Source organism: Bos grunniens, chromosome 12 (genome assembly GCF_055505025.1).
Source record: "Bos grunniens cultivar Pamir isolate PY7600 chromosome 12, Bosgru_T2T1.0, whole genome shotgun sequence".
NCBI classification, from domain to species: Eukaryota; Metazoa; Chordata; class Mammalia; order Artiodactyla; family Bovidae; genus Bos; species Bos grunniens.
In genome coordinates, this window is record NC_141176.1 from 35,831,437 (window position 1) to 35,854,947 (window position 23,511).

The following is a 23,511-nucleotide window of genomic DNA, read 5'->3' on the forward strand; positions in this document are numbered from 1 at the left end:
ACCTCATGCGAAGAGTTGACTCACTGGAAAAGACTCTGATGCTGGGAGGGATTGGGGGCAAAAGGAGAAGGGGACGACAGAGGATGAGACGGCTGGATGGCATCACTGACTCAATGGACGTGAGTCTCAGTGAACTCCAGGAGTTGGTGATGGACAGGGAGGCCTGGTGTGCTGCGATTCATGGGGTGGCAAAGAGTCGGACATGACTGAGCGACTGATCTGATCTGATACCTGAAACTAATATATTGTTATACACCAATTTTACCTAAAGAAAAAAAAAATCCATGTTGAAACAAAGCGAATAAGCCACTTTTTATTTTCAGCCAGTGGGAGAGTAACCTGGAATAATACAGGAAAGCCCCACTGGAGTTCACACCATTATGAAAAGTTGGCTTGGGAAGTCCCGTATTGACTTCCTGTCTTGATCTACAGAGTACATTGTTTCTTCTCCACAAACAGGATGGTAATTAATCATGGTTCCTCTTCTCCAATATATCAGATTTAAGTTAATTTTATGACTTACGGAGCTCAAGCCTAGCTGGTCTGAATGAATCAAGCACTGAGGGGTTTGGGGCAAAGCTCAGTGGAGAAGAGGCCCTAGGTCTGGGCTCCAGGTCCTACCTGTGTCACCTACCTGCTGGCTGACTGACCCCGATCCTACAAGTGTCAGGTTTCCAAGGCTGCTTTTGTCTGTACAAGATCAAACTACTACAATCTTACTTTGCTAGTAATATATATTTTTTAATTTGGGGATACACAGTTTCAAAGTTTTCTATGCAAAAGAATGAAGGTAATAGGGCTTAATTACATACTGCACACTGAGACTGGAACTGTTCTGTGGACGAGACGGCACCTGTTCTGTTTATGTTTTATAAAGTCCTACTTTATGGCTAACTTTGTTATTAGTCTTCACAGTACTGTAGGCTGTCACTTCTATTTTACAAATTTTAAACAAAAACAAATTCAGGCAACTTGTCCAAGGTGCTCCTAGCGTAACCAGGATTTACATGTTCAGCCCACCTGGTTTTAACTACTCTGTATACTGCCTCAAATCAGACATGAGTCAGCCTCAGCACTGAAGAGGGTGTGTGAACACCTCCTGCTTACTCAGCTGGACCTCATCCCGGACCTTCTCCCATGCTCTCAAGTTTCCTCTTTCATTCTCCCTGCATTTTCAGATCTTCAAGGTAAATCTATCCTTATCCTAAGTTCTAACCCTTGTTCCTCTCTACTACTTCCCTGCCCTCAAAATGTTCTGTTTTCCCCATTTTTGAAGCATAAAAGTCCTCACTGTGCCACCTTTTCTCTAACTTGTCATCACATCCTGTTTCAGGCAGGCCACTCTTCAAACACAGACAGCTTCTTCAACTTGCCTCAGCTCAGACTGTTCCAAAACACTCCAGCTGCACCCCCTCATTCCCACAGGTCCTCTTCCCAAGTCCATACAAGCTTCTAGGTGATAAAGCCCTGTTCCATTTAATATAATATGGCTTTCTTGTTCAACCCCATTTGGGCCAAAACATAGCAACTCCTTTATTTAGCATAAACAAGCAATACTATATTAAACCCCAAACCCAGGCCCCATTAACTTTCACACTCTGGATGATTGCAACATATATTTAACAATACAGTTTTACATAGAATGCTAAGAGCACTTTTATATTTTACAGAAGAACTTGAAACATATGGACTTTCTATTAATATACCATAGCAAAGCCAAATCTAATTCCTAAATAGATGCATTACAATTTGTTTATAGAGTTTAAAGGCTTAATGGCAATAAGGAGGGGAGGAAGAAGTGAAAGTTTATTTTACATAACTGACTGGAAAATAAATTCAAGAAAAAGCAAGTACAATTCAATACGGTCTCATGCGCCCTGAAGTAGGTGGTGCCCGATTTGGAGGGGTGATCGCTATGTCCAGATAGTCTCCTATTTGGAACTTCTGCGACTGCAGGGTCATGGAGTCATCAGTCCCCTTTCTCCCAGACATGGTGCTGCCAATCTCCTTTACTCTGCAGGAAAGGAGATCAACTGTTATAGGGTGGCTGAGCAATGATACTGTGTGTGTCCTAAAAAGTCAATGTGGGGCTGGATTTGCTCCATGATCTTAGAACACAATAAAAATGTAATACATAATAATCTAAACTAGATAGTAAGATAATATGGATTATCCCTAGCAGCTAAAACATACTGAAGTCAAAGAGATTATAAGGAATTAAAAATGAAAAGTTACCTACCGATAGCCAGGCCTTTTAAGATCCGTAAAAACAATTGCAAAATTGAAGTGTGTGCCTTTTTTTCTGGCTTCTGGGTAGACTTCTTTTACTAAACTAGTCAATTCTTTCAAGGTTGCATCCATCCTGAATTTAAGGGGAAAAAAAAGACAATCAGCAATAATATAACAAGGATACTGAAATAATGAATTAGTTACATGTGTCTCAATTGCAACTTTGTTAGAAGCTGTAAAGGTCTCATAACTGACTTAATTTTAAAGCACCTAATAATACTATTTGCCCCCAAATACTATTTCCCCTTATCAGCCTCAGTGTTTGAAACTTTCATGAATGAAGGTAGACTGGACTGGTAGTGTGCTAAAGGGACTTCAGAATTACCCCACTACCTTTGCTGCTATGCAACATCTCACTCACCCAGTGATTTATCCACTTAAGGATAACTAGTCCAAATTAATCCAAATTCTCAAATTAACTGTTTTTCATTATTTCAGAGGCATACTTTTCTACATTTTAGCATCTCTGAAATTGGAATGCATCTTAGAATCAGTGTGTCAGGAAAGCATTTTCATAAAGATTGTGCATTGTTTTCCTTTCTAAGACTGAATGTCCTGATGAGTTCTGCAATAGATGGAAAAGCCAACGAAGCACATGGAATTTTTAAGGCTAAACATAGGCTCCTTTCCCAAGAAGGCGATGGCACCCCACTCCAGTACTCTTGCCTGGAAAATCCCATGGGCAGAGGAGCCTGGTAGACTGCAATCCATGGGGTCACGAAGAGTCGGACACAACTGAGCGACTTCACTTTCACTTTTCACTTTCATGCACTGGAGAAGGAAATGGCAACCCACTCCAGTGTTCTTGCCTGGAGAATCTGAGGGATGGGGGAGCCTGGTGGGCTGCCCTCTGTGGGGTCGCACAGAGTCGGACACAACTGAAGCGACTTAGCAGCAGCAGCATTGGCTCCTTTCACAATATATATTCCTGCCCTGCCGATTTCTGTTTGAACTGAGAACTTTATATAGACCTTGAGCCAATATGACACAATCTGGAAAAATCTTCTAAAATATAAGCATCAGGAATTAGGAGCAACAGTCTAAGTTTTTGAACTGTCTTCTTCCCTGACACCTGGGAGCATGAAATGCAGGAAAAGGAACTTGGCAGCAGCACTGTTGAAGGTGCTATATAGTGACCTTGGATGCAAGGCACCAGTGAAGAGCCCTAAGGCATTAAGCAGGGGATCAAACACCCAAGAAGTCATCTAGTTTTCACTCAGTTCCCTATTTACACCATCTCCACTACATCACACTCAGGTAAAAAACCATGGCTTCAGCTGCACTGAGAGCAAAAAGGCCACAATGATCACATCACCTTTCCTTCTCTACTGCTGAATCCTTCTCAATACACCCGAAACAACTCTACAGTGTCCCCCAAACATGCCCTTCTTCTCATATGACCATCACCCTCTTAGATGCCCAGGTCACAAACCTAAGAGTGGTAAAGTTCTTCCCACCTCTGGCCTGTCGTTTCTACCTCCTAAAGACAGATCAAGTAGGACTTCCCAGGTGGTCCCATGGTTGACTCTGGGATTCCACTGCAGGGGGCACAGGTTTCCATCCCTGCTTGGGGAACTAAGATCCTGCAAGTCTTGAAGTGCAGCCAAAAGACAGACCAATCTATTTTTGTCTCCATCCCCACCATCAGCCTATACTTAACCTCTCATTATTCAAATCTCTGCAAGAGTTCCGGTGACTGTAAGGGTCAGTTTTATATATCAATTTAGGAAACTACAGCTCCTAATTATTCAATCAAACACTAAGGTAGGTGTTTTTGAGACGGGATCAAAAATCTATAATCAGTTGACTTTAAAGTGATTATCCAAGATGATCTGAGTAAACCTCATTCAGTCAATCAGTGAGCCTCATTCAATCAGTTGAAAAGGCTTCATATTGGACCTAAGACTTCCTGGAAGAAATTCCAAAAGCTTATGCTGGAGAGTTCCAGCCTGCACCACAGACCTAGGCAATCCCCACTACTATGTGAGCCATTTCTTGCTCTATCTCCTATTGGTCTGTTTTTCTCACTGAACCCTATTTCAGTGATCGAGATAATTCTCTTCCAGTAACCTGTTTAGTGACCACCCAAGCACAAGATCTATCACTCCTAGGGTGGGGTGTTCCCCCAGCTCCAAACAGTCCCTTGGACTTTAGCCAATTCAACTAGCTTCTGCTGGGCTCCTCACTCCTCTTTCCTGGACTTATCTCAAGGCCACCTACTTTGGCCCCTCAATTTATTTCTACAAATTAAGAATCCCCAATCTTCCCTCACTGCTGCTTCTGGAACAGCAGGGCTCCGTTCTGTCCCTCACCAACATCCAGTCTGTCTTTGGCCACCATTTTGAGGTGTAAGATAAGGTTGTTTTGTTTGGTTGCAGTCTATGGACAGGACAATTGAGGACGGGATTTAACTTTTTCTAATTTTTTTTTCTTTGATTCAGAGTAGAGAGTGTGGCACAATCTTACCCTCCATCTCCACCGTAAAGTCTTAGCATTTATTCCATCTGCTTTCTTTTGGAGATTGAGTTTACTCTAGAGAGGGGGTGGAACCCTCTTTATACTCTTCAGTCAAATCAAGTATCTGGCAAGTAGGAACTCTTAATTTATTGGAGGAAATACAGACTAATCTATCTGAACAGAAGTGTTCATCAATCTGTTAATACAAGTTCTTCTCTATAAGTTAAATCGACCTTCCTGAACTGTTTTCCTGGAATAACACTGAACTAGAATCATACTAGAAATAAAGGAAAACAACAGAATGGGAAAGACTAGGGATCTCTTCAAGAAGATTAGAGATACCAAGGGAACATTTCATGCAAAGATGGGCTCGATAAAGGACAGAAATGGTATGGCCCTAACAGAAGCAGAAGATATTAAGAAGAGATGGCAAGAATACACAGAACTGTATAAAAAAGATCTTCATGACCCAGATAATCACGATGGTGTGATCACTGACCTACAGCCAGACATCCTGGAATGTGAAGTCAAGTGGGCCTTAGAAAGCATCACTACGAACAAAGCTAGTGGAGGTGATGGAATTCCAGTGGAGCTATTCCAAATCCTGAAAGATGATGCGGTGAAAGTGCTGCACTCAATATGCCAGCACATTTGGAAAACTCAGCAGTGGCCACAGGACTGGAAAAGGTCAGTTTTCATTCCAATCCCAAAGAAAGGCAATGCCAAAGAATGTTCAAACTACCGCACAATTGCACTCATCTCACACACTAGTAAAGTAATGCTCAAAATTCTCCAAGCCAGGCTTCAGCAATATGTGAACCGTGAACTTCCAGATGTTCAAGCTGGTTTTAGAAAAGGCAGAGGAACCAGAGATCAAATTGCCAACATCCGCTGGATCATGGAAAAAGCAAGAGAGTTCCAGAAAAGCATCTATTTCTGCTTTATTGACTATGCCAAAGCCTTGGACTGTGTGGATCACAAGAAACTGTGGAAAATTCTGAAAGAGATAGGAATACCAGACCACCTGATCTGCCTCTTGAGACATTTGTATGCAGGTCAGGAAGCAACAGTTAGAACTGGACATGGAACAACAGACTGGTTCCAAATAGGAAAAGGAGTTCGTCAAGGCTGTATATTGTCACCCTGCTTATTTAACTTATATGCAGAGTACATCATGAGAAACGCAGGACTGGAAGAAGCACAAGCTGGAATCAAGATTGCCGGGAGAAATATCAATAACCTCAGATATGCAGATGACACCACCCTTATGGCAGAAAGTAAAGAGGAACTCAAAAGCCTCTTGATGAAAGTGGAAGTGGAGAGTGAAAAAGTTGGCTTAAAGCTCAACATTCAGAAAACGAAGATCATGGCATCTGGTCCCATCACTTCATGAGAAATAGATGGGAAAACAGTGGAAAGAGTGTCAGACTTTATTTTTTGGGGCTCCAAAATCACTGCAGATGGTGACTGCAGCCATGAAATTAAAAGACGCTTACTCCTTGGAAGGAAAGTTATGACCAACCTAGATAGCATATTCAAAAGCAGAGACATTACTTTGCCAACAAAGGTCCATCTGGTCAAGGCTATGGTTTTTCCTGTGGTCATGTATGGATGTGAGAGTTGGACTGTGAAGAAGGCTGAGCGCCGAAGAATTGATGCTTTTGAACTGTGGTGTTGGAGAAGACTCTTGAGAGTCCCTTGGATTGCAAAGAGAGCCAACCAGTCCATTCTGAAGGAGATCAGCCCTGGGATTTCTTTGGAGGGAATGATGCTAAAGCTGAAACTCCGGTACTTTGGCCACCTCATGCCAAGAGTTGACTCACTGGAAAAGACTGATGCTGGGAGGGATTGGGGGCAGAAGGAGAAGGGGACGACAGAGGATGAGATGGCTGGATGGCATCACTGACTCGATGGACGTGAGTCTCAGTGAACTCCGGGAGATGGTAATGGACAGGGAGGCCTGGCATGCTGCAATTCATGGGGTCGCAAAGAGTCGGACACGACTGAGCGACTGAACTGAACTGAGAATCATACTACATAAACTTAGCTAAAAGGTGGAACCAATCCCTCGGTGTTCACCAGCAGACAAGTGGACAGACAAGACGCAGAAAAGCCTTCCAATGAAACGTTATTCAGTCAGTCGTAAAAAAGAATAACGTTTTTTCACATCCTTAACCATCAATAAACCTTGATTATAAGTGAAACAAGCCAGACACAACAAGACAAATAACATATCAGAGCACTTATATGAAATACTTAAAAGAGGCAGATTCACATAGATACATAGTGCCGAACAGGGGAAATGAAGAATTCCCATTATTATTGCCTACTGGGTACAGACCTTCTGTTGTAGGGAATTAAAGTTTTGAAAATAGTAGTAATGGTTGCACCGAAATGTACCCTGAAACAATTAAAATGACAAATGTCACATATTTACATTAGGCATATTTTAAATAATTATACACCTTTTACTGCTACTAAAAAGCCACTATAACGTCAAACCAAGGAACTACACACGGCTTGCTGTACGTAACGGCCCTAGTCAGACGGGGTAGAGAAGGTACACAAACATTCAGGGGGAGACCCTCAGTAAACACATCAAAAGCTTCTCCATTAAGCACATCAAAATCCACCCGGTTTCGTTGTTTTGAAGCTGGGACACCAAAAGCTTAATATTAGCACACGCGCTCTATGAGGCCGACGAGTATCACCCAACAGCACCACTCCCCTCCCCAAATTATTCTAGCGCCACCCTATACCAAGAGCCCCTTGGGAGCCGCTGCGGCACTGGACGACCGACGTGTCACTTCCGTACCCAGCAGCCACAACAATGACAGCAGTCCTGGGTCAATTCTTTACAACCCAGAAGTTTCAACGTGAGCGGTCGAAAGAAGCGCCACAAGACGAGTTAACACCATTTCCTCAGCGAACCTCGACCTCCCGCGAGCTGCCTCCAGAGGCCCCGAGCCGAGGAGAGTCCGAAGGCGGCAGGCGGGCCCCCGGCCTCCTGACTCACCAAGTGTAGATCTGCAGCTCGCTGGAAGGCACGTTTCCGCGGGAGAACTCGTCCATGCGGTGGTGGCGGCCGTTGTTGGTGGTGAAGACGCGCAGGAGCAGCGGGCAGGTCTGGGGGCGGGACAGGGGGGAGTCAGGAGGCTGCAAGCGCGGTCCCGACCCTTCCCTCCGGCCCCGCACCGCAGCCCCACCTCCCCAGGGACCCCAGCATCTCTCCGGACCCTCACCTTCTCCCGATCGATGGGCTTCTCCGGCTCCTTCTTAATTTCCTCCTGGGTAACGCGCGACTCCACCGCCATCTTCCTTCTCCGGCCCGCGAGACGCTCGCTCTGACCTCCGACCCCGGCAGCGAGCATGAGAACCAAGCCTCTCGCGAGGAGACGCTCGAAGTTTTATATATGACCGGCTCGAGGGCGGGGCATCTCCCGGCGCAGGCGCACTAGCTATGCTAAGCGCTAGCCCGGCAGGCGCGCCTGCGCGTTGGCTCCTGGGAAGGGGCGGGCACTGGCGTCGCGGGCGGGGCGCTGAATTAGAGTCTCGCGCGCAGAGGGATGGCTTGAGGGACGCGGACGCGGGCCTGCGGAAGCTAAGAGTGAGCGCGCGCTCGGAATTGCAGTGGGCGGCCCTCAGGCCGGAGGCGGGGGCGCTGTTGTGTGTACTACAGTCGCTAATCGGAAAAGGCGGGTACACCTGATTAGATTAAAATGAGGAAAAACAAAACTTAAGAAAGAGAAGCCGACTGGGAAGAGACGACCGAGAGGCGTGTGGTGGCCGGAAAGCCGGTGTCCAGAGCGTCCATGGACTCCTGGAGAAAAGCACGGTGGGAAGTGGGGGAAAGAGTTGGAAAGGTGCTTTAAAACGAAGAAGTCCAGGACTCCGGTCAACACCGAAGGCTCGAGCGCTGGGCTAACCCGGACGCGCTAAAACCACAGGGACTGGCTTTTCAGGAACAAAAGTTATGACCAACCTAGACAGCGTATTAAAAAACAGACATTCCTTTGCCAACAAAGGTCAGTCTAATCAAAGCTATGGTCTTTCCAGTAGTCATGTATGGATGTGAGAGTTGGACTTTAAAGAAAGTTGAGCCCTAAAGAATTGATGCTTTTGAACTATGGTGTTGGAGAATTCTTGAGAGTCCCTTGGACTGCACGGAGATCCAACCAGTCCGTCCTAAAGGAAATCAGTCCTATATATTCATTAGAAGGACTGATGCTGAAGCGGAAGCTCCAATACTTCGGCCACCTGATGCTAAGAACTGACTCACTTGAAAAGACCCTGATGCTGGGAAAGATTGAAGGGAGAAGGGGTAAACAGGATGAGTTGGTTGGATGGCATCACCGACACAATGGATATGAGTTTGAGCAAGTTGCGGGAGTTAGTGAAGGACAGGGAAGCCTGGCGTGCTGCAGTTCCTACGGTCGCAGAGTCGGACACCACTGGGCGACTGGACTGAACTGAATACTTCAGACAGACTACACGCGCTGGCTTGACAGGAGATGCGTGACCTGTGTTGTCGGTATACTGAGGGGATTCTCTGAGGCTGGCGGCGGTGTAGACTGGGCACCCGCCCTGGGCAGAGGGTCGCATGGTAACAGTGAAGGTGCCTGTACTTCAGAGGCAACAGTTCCGTTCTATGGTGTGTACTCTAGAGAAAAGCTGGCTCAAGGACATCCTCAGACGTTACAGGAATAATCCTGGCTGGTATTTCATAAGAACGAAAGTCTGAAACTACCCAAGTGTCCAAGGCTCGAATACTTCGCTGAGTTGTAGTAGGCCAGGCAGCAACAGAACTCCCCAAAGCAGTAGATGTCATACTGCAACCAAAAGGAACACACTATTGGGTTGGGCCAAAAGTTCATTAGGTGTTTTCTGTAAGGTGGCTCTAGTAGCACTTAGTTGTCTTTAACTTCGTTTGAAACAGTTTTGTTAGATTATGTTGTCATATCAGCATGTTTTTTTAAACAAAAAAACTTTAAAATGGTGAATTTTTGTGTAGCCATTTTAAAACTATTAACATGCCCCATTAATATAACCAAGCTTGGTTATTCTCAGCTAATGTCTCCTTCTCTGGATCTCTGTCAGCTTCAACTGGTCTACCTAAAGATGGAAGGAAAACATTTTCAGCATATTATGCTTTCCTGGTGGCTCAGATGGTAAAGCGTCTGTCTACAATGCGGGAGACCCAGGTTCGAGCCCTGGGTTGGGAAGATTCCCTGGAGAAGGAAGTAACAATCCACTCCAGGACTATTGCCTAGAAAATCCCATGGACAGAGGAGCCTGGTAGGCTACAGTCTGTGGGGTCGCAAAGAGTCAGACACGACTGAGTGACTTCACTTTCACTTTCTTATTTCAAGAAAGATAAAAATAAATGCAAATAAAATACACACAAAAAAAAAGATTTGTGCAGTGTATGGAGAAGGTGTTGTAACTGATCAAACATGTCAAAAGAGATTTTCAGGATTTCCCTGGTGGTCCAGTGGTAAAGACTATACTCTCCCAGTGCAGAGGATGTGGGTTCAGTCCTGGCCAGAGAACTAAGGTCCCACTTGCCACATAATATGGCCAGAAAAAAAAATCTTTTTTTTTTTTTTTGTTAATTTTTGAAAAGAAGTGGTTTGCAAAGTTTCTTGCAGGAGATTTCTCACTGTACAGTGCTCCATGGTCAGGTAGACCAGTGGTGGAGATGGAGACATTAATTGAAAACAGTCAAGCTTGGTTATGTTAATCGCTTTGATGTTCATGTTCCCCATTAGTTAAGCCACAAAAACCTTGGCTGGATGTGGAACAGAAGAGATCTTGTGGCATAGGAAATGAGCCACCACCAACCACACCAAAGGCCAGTCTTCATCCAGAGGTGATATGTATATGGTGAGATTGGAAGGGAGTCCTCTATTATGAGCTCTTTCCTTGGAAAACCAAGCAATTAGTTCCAACAAGTACTGATCCCAGTCAGACCAATTGAAAGCAGCACTGGACGAAAAGCATCAGAACTAGTCAACAGAAAATGCATACTCTTATGCATACTCTTCCATCAGGATAATGCAAAACTGAGTGTTTCTTTGATGACCAGGCAAAAACTGTTACAGTTTGGCTGGGAGGTTCTGATTTATCAGCTGTATTCACCAGACATTGCACCTACAGATTTATATTTATTTTGATCTTTGCAAAATTCTCTTAATGGAGAAAATTTCAACTTCCTGAAAGATTGTAAAAGGCACCTGAAACAGTTCTTTGCTCAAAAAGATAAAATGTTTTGGGAAGATGGAATTATGAAGTTGCCTGGAAAATGGCAGAAGATAGTAGAACAAAACGATGAATATGTTCTTCACTAAAGTTCTTGGTGAAAATGGAAAAATATGCCTTTTATTTTTACTTTAAAACCAAAGGCACTTTATGGCCAACCAATAACTACATGAAATAGTATGAAATTCACAAACATGGTGCTGCGTGTAAGAAGCAAAAGACAAAGGAATATTTACTGTGTGAATCCATTTTTATAACATCCCAAAGCAGGCAGTACTAGACTATATTGTTCAGGATGCATTTCCAGGTGATTTAACTATAAAAAGAAAAGCAGTGAAATAATTATCACAAAAGTCTGACCAAAGAAGGGGACTGTAATCAGGGAGGGGCAAAGGAGGTGCTTCTAGAGTGTTGGCAACCTATTTTTTGACCTGGTGGTGGTTACACAGCTGTTTGATTTTAAATTATTCTTTAAATAGTGCATTCATGTTGTACACACTGTTCTCTATGAATTTTATTTCTTGCTGTTTTTAAATTTAAAAAATAATACCTATAAATCAATAACAAATAATCCACTAGAAAAGTGGGGAAAGACATGATAGGTGTTTCATAGGAGAGAAAATACAAATTACATATAAACATGGAAAAAATGCCCAGCCTTATAATCATAATGCACATTTAAACCACAATGAGATAACATTTCAACTCGATTAGATTGGCCAGAATGCAAAAGTCTGATGACCAAGTGCTAGCAAGTATATGGCAAAAAGGAAATTATTATGGACTACTGCCATTCACTTTGGAAAAACCAGTATTACCTAGAAAGACTGGACATGTGAATACCTTAAGAGGCATGTACTCCACTCCTCTTAGTATACCCTAGGGAAACTAGGCAGACAGACTCCCATCCACTGTACCCAGGTAAACTTGCACCTGATCACCATGCAACGTGCTGAATAATGTTATTATAACATCTTTATTCATAATAACTAGAAACAGTCTGAATATCAAGAGTATAAAGTGGAATAACATGAAGACTTGAAATGAATGGAAAACATTGAAACTGGAAGAACCTCACAACCTTTAGTTGGTGGTATGGATAGATTTAGTCTTTTAGATACAAGCTCTTATTTTGGACCTTTCCAAATAACAAGGTCTCATCAGAACAGAATTTACCAATACCTTGAGTCGGTGGAACTGCAATGTTATTATAGAACATTTAAGGTAGCTCTTCAGGCATCCCTTAATCTACCTAACTTGGCCTTCAAGGTCCAGACCTGATCACATCAGATCAGTCGCTCAGTTGTGTCCGACTCTTTGCCACCCCTTAAATCGAAGCAAGCCAGGCCTCCCTGTCCATCACCAACTCCCGGAGCCCACCCAGACTCACGTCCATCGAGTCAGTGATGCCATCCAGCCATCTCATCCTCTGTCATCCCCTTCTCCTCCTGCCCCCAATCCCTCCCAGCATCAGAGTCTTTTCCAATGAGTCAACTCTTCGCATGAAGTGGCCAAAGTACTGGAGTTTCAGCTTTAGCATCATTCCTTCCAAAGAAATCCCAGGGCTGATCTCCTTCAGAATGGACTGGTTGGATCTCCTTGCAGTCCAAGGGACTCTCAAGAGTCTTCTCCAACACCACAGTTCAAAAGCATCAATTCTTCGGCCCTCAGCCTTCTTCACAGTCCAACTCTCACATCCATACATGACCACAGGAAAAACCATAGCCTTGACTAGATGGACCTTTGTTGGCAAAGTAATGTCTCTGCTTTTGAATATGCTATCTAGGTTGGTCATAACTTTCCTCCCAAGGAGTAAACATCTTTTAATTTCATGGCTGCAGTCACCATCTGTAGTGATTTTGGAGCCCAGAAAAATAAAGCCTGACACTCTTTCCACTGTTTCCCCATCTATTTCCCATGAAGTGGTGGGACCGGATGCCATGATCTTCGTTTTCTGAATGTTGAGCTTTAAGCCACCTTTTTCACTCTCCACTTTCACTTTGATCAAGAGGCTTTTGAGTTCCTCTTCACTTTCTGCCATAGGGGTGGTGTCATCTGCATATCTGAGGTGATTGATATTTCTCCCAAAAATCTTGATTCCAGCTTGTGTTTCTTCCAGTCCTGCGTTTCTCATGATGTACTCTGCATATAAGTTAAATAAGCAGGGTGACAATATACAGCCTTGACGAACTCTTTTCCTATTTGGAACCAGTCTGTTGTTCCATGTCCAGTTCTAACTGTTGCTTCCTGACCTGCATACAAATTTCTCAAGAGGCAGATCAGGTGGTCTGGTATTCCCATCTCTTTCAGAATTTTCCACAGTTTATTGTGATCCACACAGTCAAAGGCTTTGGCATAGTCGATAAAGCAAAAATAGATGCTTTTCTGGAACTCTCTTGCTTTTTCCATGATCCAGTGGATGTTGGCAATTTGACCTCTGGTTCCTCTGCCTTTTCTAAAACCAGCTTGAACATCTGGAAGTTCACGGTTCACATATTGCTGAAGCCTGGCTTGGAGAATTTTGAGCATTACTTTACTAGCGTGTGAGATGAGTGCAATTGTGCGATAGTTTGAGCATTCTTTGGCATTGCCCTTCTTTGGGATTGGAATGAAAACTGACCTTTTCCAGTCCTGTGGCCACTGCTGAGTTTTCCAAATGTGCTGGCATATTGAATGCAGCACTTTCACAGCATCATCTTTCAGGATTTGGAATAGCTCAACTGGAATTCCATCACCTCCACTAGCTTTGTTCGTAGTGATGCTTTCTAAGGCCCACTTGACTTCACATTCCAGGATGTCTGGCTGTAGGTCAGTGATCACACCATCGTGATTATCTGGGTCATGAAGATCTTTTTTGTACAGTTCTTCTGTGTATTCTTGCCATCTCTTCTTAATATCTTCTGCTTCTGTTAGGGCCATACCATTTCTGTCCTTTATCGAGCCCATCTTTGCATGAAATGTTCCTTTGGTATCTCTGATTTTCTTGAAGAGATCCCTAGTCTTTCCCATTCTGTTGTTTTCCTCTATTTCTTTGCATTGATCGCTGAAGAAGGCTTTCCTATCTCTTCTTGCTATTCTTTGGAACTCTGCATTCAGATGTTTGTATCTTTCCTTTTCTCCTTTGCTTTTCGCTTCTCTTCTTTTCACAGCTATTTGTAAGGCCTCCCCAGACAGCCATTTTGCTTTTTTGCATTTCTTTTCCATGGGGATGGTCTTGATTCCTGTCTCCTGTACAATGTCACGAACCTCATTCCATAGTTCATCAGGCACTCTATCTATCAGATCTAGGCCCTTAAATCTATTTCTCTCTTCCACTGTATAATCATAAGGGATTTGATTTAGGTCACACCTGAATGGTCTAGTGGTTTTCCCTACTTTCTTCAATTTCAGTCTGAATTTGGCAATAAGGAGTTCATGGTCTGAGCCACAGTCAGCTCCTGGTCTTGTTTTTGCTGACTGTATAGAGCTTCTCCATCTTTGGCTGCAAAGAATATAATCAATCTGATTTCAGTGTTGACCATCTGGTGATGTCCATGTATAGAGTCTTCTCTTGTGTTGTTGGAAGAGGGTGTTTGTTATGACCAGTGCATTTTCTTGGCAAAACTCTATTAGTCTTTACCCTGCTTCATTCCGTATTCCAAGGCCAAATTTGCGTGTTACTCCAGGTGTTTCTTGACTTCCTACTTTTGCATTCCAGTCCCCTATAATGAAAAGGACATCTCTTTTGAGTGTTAGTTCTAAAAGGTCTTGTAGGTCTTCATAGAACCATTCAACTTCAGCTTCTTCAGCGTTACTGGTTGGGGCATAGACTTGGATTACTGTGATATTGAACGGTTTGCCTTGGAAACGAACAGAGATCATTCTGTCGTTTTTGAGATTGCATCCAAGTACTGCATTTCGGACTCTTTTGTTGACCATGATGGCCACTCCATTTGTTCTGAGGGATTCCTGCCCGCAGTAGTAGATATAATGGTCATCTGAGTTAAATTCACCCATTCCAGTCCATTTCAGTTTGCTGATTCCTAGAAGTTAATATGTACTTAGTATAAAAATGTGGAAAAATATGGAAAACATAAAAAAATGGAAATCACAACTCTCTACCATTACTTTCCAACTTAGAAGAATTTGTAAATTATTTCCTCCCCAAATGTTTGTGTATATGTGTGCACATATTTTAAAAACATAATTGAATTAATTTATAATATTTTGTCCTTCCTTTTGATCCAACCAGTCAATTCTAAAGGAAATCAACCCTGAATATTCAGTGGAAGGACTGATGCTGAAGCTGAAGCTCCAATACTTTGGCCACCTAATGTGAAGAGCTGACTCATTGGAAAAGACCCTGATGCTGGGGGAAACTGAGGGCAAGAGGAGAAGGGGGCTACAGAGGATGAGATGGTTGGATGGCATCACTGACTTTCAATGGACATGAGTTTGAGGAAACTCAGGAAGATAGTGCTGGACCGAGAAGCCTGACGTGATGCAGTCCACGGGCTTGCAAAGAGTTGGGACATGACTTAGCGACTGAACAACTGATTCTTCCTTTAAAAATGACATTCTATTATTATTATAGTTTCAGTCATTAACACCTCTTAATAAATATTTTCTAGATTAGAAATGTTGTTACATTATATCACAGTGTTTTTTTATCTGTAAAATAAGTTTAATAATTTACACATATCATAGGACACTTGTGAAAAATAAATGCGATAATGCATGAAAACATGTAAAAGTGCTTAGTATGTAGATTGTTAAATTGGCCATAAATTCCTCCATCCTAGGTGCATGCCCATTTGTAGTGTGTCTCAGCTATAACTGGCCAGGAAGTAAAGTCTATTTCTCCACTTTCTTGATTCTTGGCATGGCTTTGTGACATGCTTTGTCCAATAGCATGTGGCAAAAATGAAGCTCTATAACTAATGAGTCAAGTGCTTAAGATGCCTTGAAGCTTCTGTTCTGACTCTACTGGTACTCCAGGACCACGATGAGAAAGACACACGGCTCAGACAACAGCCAGAGCCATCAGCTAGACAGAGAGAGAGGTGAAGTAACTCACCCAACTTCCACTTCCACCCTACCCCACTTCCCCCAAGATGAGCTATCAGATAACCACAATTACATGACGGAAACCAGGTGAGACCAGAAGAACTGCCTAGCTGAGGCCAGTCCAAATAAAATGGTTGTCTTAAGCATCCATGTTTTCAGGTGGTTGTTACATAGCAATAAAAAGATAACTGATACAGTAATCATTAAATACTATTCTTACTACTGCCACATAAATCTAAAAGGTGAGAATATGATACTGAGATACTTATCTCCACACTTTAAAATGTCTTTAATCATTTAATGCATATTTTACTGTCTGATATATGGAAAGCAAAGCCTTAATTTTGATTCATGCCATTGTGGACATCAATATCACAGATAAATCTGTTCACATACATTTCCCAATCCTAAAGAAGCAACATATTATTGGAGATCTTTCTTCATGTGCAATCTTTTTTTTTAATACATAGTTTAAAAACTTTACTTATTTTCATTTGTTATTCTTAGTTCCTTGACCAGGGATTGAACCTACAGTGGAATTAAATAGATTGTACAGTAGATTGAGTCTACAGTGGAAATGTGGCATCTTAACCGCTAGACCACCAGGGAAGTCCCCTCTTCCCATGCAATCTTAGAATCAGAATCAGAAGAGCTGCCCCAAGTCTCTCCCAAAAGGCACTCCTTACAGATTTTAGTTGAATAACTAAACAAAATAATTTCTGTAGCAACTTTTAAAAAAGAAAAAATTGAATAAGCATACTCTCAGTATTTTGCACGATTGAAGATTAGTACTCCACCTCTCCCACCCTCGCCGTGCTGTGTGGCTTGTGAGATCTTAGTTCCTGGATTAGGTATTGAACCTGGCCAATGCATTGAAAGAACCAACTTCTAGCCACTGGATTGTCAGGGAATTCCTAGGATTAGTACATTTTTATTTGAATGTGCATGGTAGTGAATTGGCAAAAATATATAATTAAGTAATAAAGGCAGCAATGCTTTTTTTTTTTTTTCATGAAGTTTTCATGAAAACTTTCATGAAATCAGCTACCCTTGAGCAATAGAGGGAGCTGACAGGAAATTAGCCTCTTATTTTGCATCCCCCTTGACTCAACAGAATGGACAAATGATGGTGGTGATTGCCCTGGCTCACATTTGTTGAGGGCAGACATTATGCCAACTATTTTAGATGCACTTATTCTTCATAACAGGTTATTTGGTATTCTATTATCATAATATAGATTACTTAATGGCAGATAGATGGGGAAAAGTGGAACATGGCAGATTTTATTTTCTTGGACTCCAAAATCACTGTGAACAGTGACTGCAACCATGAAATTAAAAGATAATTGCTCCTTGGAAGGAAAGCTATGACAAACCTAGACAGCATATTAAAAAGCAGAGACATCACTTTGACAACAAAGCAGAAACATCACTTTGACAACAAAGCAGAAACATCACTTTGACAACAAAGGTCTGTAGAGTCAAAACTGTGGTTTTTCCAGTAGTTGTGTACAGATGTGAGGGTTGGACGATAAGGAAGACTGAGCAATGAAGAACTGATGCTTTCAAACTGTGGTTGCTGGAGAAGACTCTTGAGAGTCTCTTGGACTGCAAGATCAAACCAGTCAATCCTAAAGGAAATCAACCCTGAATATTCCATTGGAATGACTGATGCTGAAGTTGAAGCTCCAATACTCTGGCCACCTGATGCAAAGAACTGACTCACTGGAAAAGACTCTGATGCTGGGGAAGATTAAGGACAGAGGATGAGATGATTGGAAGGCATCAATGAACATGAGTTTGAGCAAAGTCTGGGACATAGTGAAATACAGGAAAGCCTGACATGCTACAGTCCATGGGGTTGCAGAAAATCAGACACAACTTAGTGACTGAACAACAAAAACAATATACATCAGAAATCTGTGAGTCAGAGCAGTTAAGTGATTCAAGATTAACCAGCTAGCAAGTGACTGTACTAAAGTTTAAGATCTATCTAACTTCAAAGCCTTAATGTTTTTCACCATAAATTAAGCTTTTTAAGTTGCCTTCTACAACTTGCTTCTAAGTTGTAGACACTCTGCAGACTCTTCAGGGATAGGGTATCTGTTTAAAAATCATTTTCAATTTAATCATTTAAATGCTTAAAACAGGGGATCACTGTAAAAGTGAGAGATATTTAAAATCTCTGAAAAGCAAATATGACTTATTCTGTTCCACTGGCTTAAAATGTACCATAAATGAGATGGTTCTGAGAACCAGAAAAGGGGTTAATAAGCATATTCCCAAACCCCATATCTCAGAGTGTGCTGTAGTATCAGTAGCCTCGAAAAATGCTACCAACCACCCTCAGCTGTAATGTGAAGAATGACTAGAGATGATGAAACAAGACCACTTAGGAATATAGGGACTGGCTCATGGCAGCACTGCCTGTAGTGCACTGGCATGTTTGCTCATTTGTAAAAAATACAGTTTTTAGGGTAATATAAAACAACCTAACTTCTCAGTAATAATTACACCGGCTATAGGCTAAATTCTTTTAGGAATGGTTCAGTTCAGTTCAGTTCAGTTGCTTAGTCGTGTCTGACTCTTTGCAACCCTATGAATCACAGCACGCCAGGCCTCCCTGTCCATCACCAACTCCCGGAGTTCACTCAAACTCATGTCCATCGAGTCGGAGATGCCATCCAGCCATCTCATCCGCTGTTGTCCCCTTCTCCTCCTGCCCCCAATCCCTCTCAACATCAGAGTCTTTCCCAATGAGTCAACTCTTCGCATGAGGTGGCCAAAGTATTGGAGTTTCAGCTTCAGCATCAGTCCTTCCAATGAACATCCAGGACTGATCTCCTTTAGGATGGACTGGTTGGATCTCCTTGCAGTCCAAGGGACTCTCAAGAGTCTTCTTCAACACCACAGTTCAAAAGCATCAATTCTCCGGCCCTCAGCTTTCTTCACAGTCCAACTCTCACATCTATACATGACAACTGGAAAAACCATAGCCTTGACTAGATGGACCCTTCCTGGCAAAGTAATATCTCTGCTTTTGAATATGCTATCTAAGTTGGTCATAACTTTCCTTCCAAGGAGTAAGCGTCTTTTAATTTCATGGCTGCAGTCACCATCTGCAGTGATTTTGGAGCCCAGAAAAATTAAGTCTAACACTGTTTCCCCATCTATTTCCCATGAAGTGGTGGGACCAGATGCCATGATCTTCGTTTTCTGAATGTTGAGCTTTAAGCCAACTTTCAGTCTCCACTCACTTTGATCAAGAGGCTTTTGAGTTCCTCTTTACTTTCTGCCATAAGGGTGGTGTCATCTGCATATCTGAGGTTATTGATATTTCTCCCGGCAATCTTGATTCCAGCTTGTGCTTTATCCAGCTCAGCATTTCTCATGATGTACTCTGCATAGAAGTTAAATAGCAGGGTGACAATATACAGCCTTGACGAACTCTTTTTCCTATTTGGAACCAGTCTGTTGTCATGTATTTTATCTATTCCTGGAAACAAGCAGATGCTTTACCGAGAGTGTTTACATACACATTTTTCTGAAATAGAACCCCCAAAATAAATATTATGCTTATAAATTCCATATATATGGTCTCCCACAGATACACCTGAAGGAAAAATTTGATAAGGTTTAATAATGCCCCCAGAGAGATTCAAATTTATAATCCACATTTATCAAGAGTCAGAAAATTCTATAAAAAATATATTCCATCAAATCTTTTCCAGAAACATGTTTTGTACATATTCATGAATACCTATTTTCCTGATGTCAGAAGCTGTCCTTCTTAATCTCAACAGCAGAAATAGTCAAGGAGCTATAGTCACTAGAAGTTTCTGTAAAACTTCACATTACATATTTCTGACTTTAACTAGGATAATTTACCTTTCTTTCAATTAATGCTGGAATATGCTAAAAGAAAAAGAGGGATAAAAGAGTGAAGACACCTTGATGACCTATTTTCACATACCTCCAATGATAACTCTTTAAAAAAGTTTTATTGTGGTAAAATATACATAAAATATATGATTTTAACTATTTTTAGATGTACAATTCAGTGACAGTTAAGTGTATTCATAATGTTACATAACCATCACCAATGTAAATTTCCAGAAATTTTCATCATCCCAACAGAAAATCTGTACTCAGTAAGTAATAACTCCCCATTCCCATCTCCTTCCAGGCCCAGGTAACCCCTATATTTTACTTTTTCTTCCTATGAAGTTGCCAATTATAGGTCCCTCATATAAGTGGAATCATACAATATTTGCTCTTTTATGTCTGGCTTATTTCACTGGGCATAATATTTTCAAGGTTCATCCCTATGGTGGCAAGTACCAGTACATCGTTCCTTTTGGGGGCAGAATAATACTCCATAGTATATATATCTATTCATCTGTCAACAGACACTTAGTTGTTTCCATTTTGACTATGGTGAACAATGCTGCTATGAACATTGGTGTTCAAACACCCATTTCAGTCCCTGCTTTCAATTCTTTGGGGTATACACCTAGAAGTGTAACATTCATTTGAGTAAATTCTAAAGAGAAAGAGAAAGGATACATAAACTCTAATATTATAACATGTGGGGCAACCCAAGACAGGCGGGTCATGGTGGAGAGATCTGACAGACTGTGGTCCACTGGAGAAGGGAATGGCAAACCACTTCAGTATTCTCGCCTTGAGAACCCCATGAATGGTACGAAAAGGCAAAATGATAGGATACTGAAAGAGGAACTCCCCAGGTCAGTAGGTGCCCAATACGCTCCTGGAGATCAGCGGAGAAATAACTCCAGAAAGAATGAAGGGATGGAGCCAAAGCAAAAAGAATACCCAGCTGTGGATGTGACTGGTGATAGAAGCAAGGCCCGATGCTGTAAAGAGCAAATATTGCATAGGAACCTGGAATGTCAGGTCCATGATCAAGGCAAATTGGAAGTGGTCAAACAAGAGATGGCAAGAGTGAATGTCGACATTCTAGGAATCAGCGAAGTGAAATGGACTAGAATGGGTGAATTTAACTCAGATGACCATTATATCTACTACTGCAGGCAGGAATCCCTCAGAAGAAATGGAGTGGCCATCATGGTCAACAAAAGAGTCCGAAATGCAGTACTTGGATGCAATCTCAAAAACGACAGAATGATCTCTGTTCGTTTCCAAGGCAAACCGTTCAATATCACAGTAATCCAAGTCTATGCCCCAATCAGTAACACTGAAGAAGCTGAAGTTGAATGGTTCTATGAAGACCTACAAGACCTTTTAGAACTAACACCCAAAAGAGATGTCCTTTTCATTATAGGGGACTGGAATGCAAAAGTAGGAAGTCAAGAAACACCTGGAGTAACACGCAAATTTGGCCTTGGAATACGGAATGAAGCAGGGTAAAGACTAATAGAGTTTTGCCAAGAAAATGCACTGGTCATAACAAACACCCTCTTCCAACAACACAAGAGAAGACTCTATACATGGACATCACCAGATGGTCAACACCGAAATCAGATTGATTATATTCTTTGCAGCCAAAGATGGAGAAGCTCTATACAGTCAGCAAAAACAAGACCAGGAGCTGACTGTGGCTCAGACCATGAACTCCTTATTGCCAAATTCAGACTGAAATTGAAGAAAGTAGGGAAAACCACTAGACCATTCAGGTATGACCTAAATCAAATCCCTTATGATTATACAGTGGAAGAGAGAAATAGATTTAAGGGCCTAGATCTGATAGATAGAGTGCCTGATGAACTATGGAATGAGGTTCGTGACATTGTACAGGAGACAGGAATCAAGACCATCCCCATGGAAAAGAAATGCAAAAAAGCAAAATGGCTGTCTGGGGAGGCCTTACAAATAGCTGTGAAAAGAAGAGAAGCGAAAAGCAAAGGAGAAAAGGAAAGATACAAACATCTGAATGCAGAGTTCCAAAGAATAGCAAGAAGAGATAGGAAAGCCTTCTTCAGCGATCAATGCAAAGAAATAGAGGAAAACAACAGAATGGGAAAGACTAGGGATCTCTTCAAGAAAATCAGAGATACCAAAGGAACATTTCATGCAAAGATGGGCTCGATAAAGGACAGAAATGGTATGGCCCTAACAGAAGCAGAAGATATTAAGAAGAGATGGCAAGAATACACAGAAGAACTGTACAAAAAAGATCTTCATGACCCAGATAATCACGATGGTGTGATCACTGACCTACAGCCAGACATCCTGGAATGTGAAGTCAAGTGGGCCTTAGAAAGCATCACTACGAACAAAGCTAGTGGAGGTGATGGAATTCCAGTTGAGTTATTCCAAATCCTGAAAGATGATGCTGTGAAAGTGCTGCATTCAATATGCCAGCACATTTGGAAAACTCAGCAGTGGCCACAGGACTGGAAAAGGTCAGTTTTCATTCCAATCCCAAAGAAAGGCAATGCCAAAGAATGCTCAAACTATCGCACAATTGCACTCATCTCACACACTAGTAAAGTAATGCTCAAAATTCTCCAAGCCAGGCTTCAGCAATATGTGAACTGTGAACTTCCTGATGTTCAAGCTGGTTTTAGAAAAGGCAGAGGAACCAGAGATCAAATTGCCAACATCCACTGGATCATGGAAAAAGCAAGAGAGTTCCAGAAAAGCATCTATTTTTGCTTTGTTGACTATGCCAAAGCCTTTGACTGTGTGGATCACAAGAAACTGTGGAAAATTCTGAAAGAGATGGGAATACCAGACCACCTGATCTGCCTCTTGGGAAGTTTGTATGCAGGTCAGGAAGCAACAGTTAGAACTGGACATGGAACAACAGACTGGTTCCAAATAGGAAAAGGAGTACATCAAGGCTGTATATTGTCAACCTGCTTATTTAACTTATATGCAGAGTACATCATGAGAAACACTGGACTGGAAGAAACACAAGCTGGAATCAAGACTGCCGGGAGAAATATCAATCACCTCAGATATGCAGATGACACCACTCTTATGGCAGAAAGTGAAGAGGAACTCAAAAGCCTCTTGATCAAAGTGAAAGAGGAGAGTGAAAAAGTTGGCTTAAAGCTCAACATTCAGAAAATGAAGATCATGGCTTCCAGTCCCATCACTTCATGGGAAATAGATGGGGAACCAGTGGAAACAGTGTCAGACTTTATTTTTCTGGGCTCCAAAATCACTACAGATGGTGACTGCAGCCGTGAAATTAAAAGATGCTTACTCCTTGGAAGGAAAGTTATGACCAACCTAGATAGCATATTCAAAAGCAGAGATATTACTTTGCCAACAAAGGTTCGTCTAGTCAAGGCTATGGTTTTTCCTGTGGTCATGTATGGATGTGAGAGTTGGACTGTGAAGAAGGCTGAGCGCCAAAGAATTGATGCTTTTGAACTATGGTGTTGGAGAAGATTCTTGAGAGTCCCTTGGACTGCAAGGAGATCCAACCAGTCCATTCTGAAGGAGATCAGCCCTGGGATTTCTTTGATG

The 23,511-nt window shown here is 42.1% G+C and overlaps 1 protein-coding gene and 1 long non-coding RNA gene across 3 annotated transcripts; one reads left to right on the forward strand and one right to left on the reverse strand.

Moving 5' to 3' along the window:
- Nucleotides 1-1,601: 1,601 nt before the first annotated feature.
- Nucleotides 1,602-8,129, reverse strand: SAP18 (Sin3A associated protein 18). Its single transcript, XM_086329754.1, has 4 exons — nucleotides 7,989-8,129; nucleotides 7,763-7,872; nucleotides 2,240-2,362; nucleotides 1,602-2,014 (listed from the first exon to the last, which is right to left on the reverse strand). Exons 1-4 carry the CDS (start codon nucleotides 8,115-8,117, stop codon nucleotides 1,858-1,860), a joined length of 519 nt encoding a protein of 172 aa, XP_086185880.1. The 5' UTR covers nucleotides 8,118-8,129; the 3' UTR covers nucleotides 1,602-1,857.
- A 68-nt stretch (nucleotides 8,130-8,197) lies between these two features.
- LOC147361682 (uncharacterized) lies at nucleotides 8,198-15,622 on the forward strand. 2 transcript variants are annotated; one of them, XR_015138192.1, is made up of 2 exons: nucleotides 8,198-8,771; nucleotides 15,236-15,622. It is a non-coding gene; the product is annotated as an uncharacterized LOC147361682 (long non-coding RNA). The 2 variants fall into 2 exon arrangements; XR_015138191.1 differs by having other exon boundaries at nucleotides 8,286-9,397.
- The last annotated feature ends 7,889 nt before the right edge of the window (nucleotides 15,623-23,511 follow it).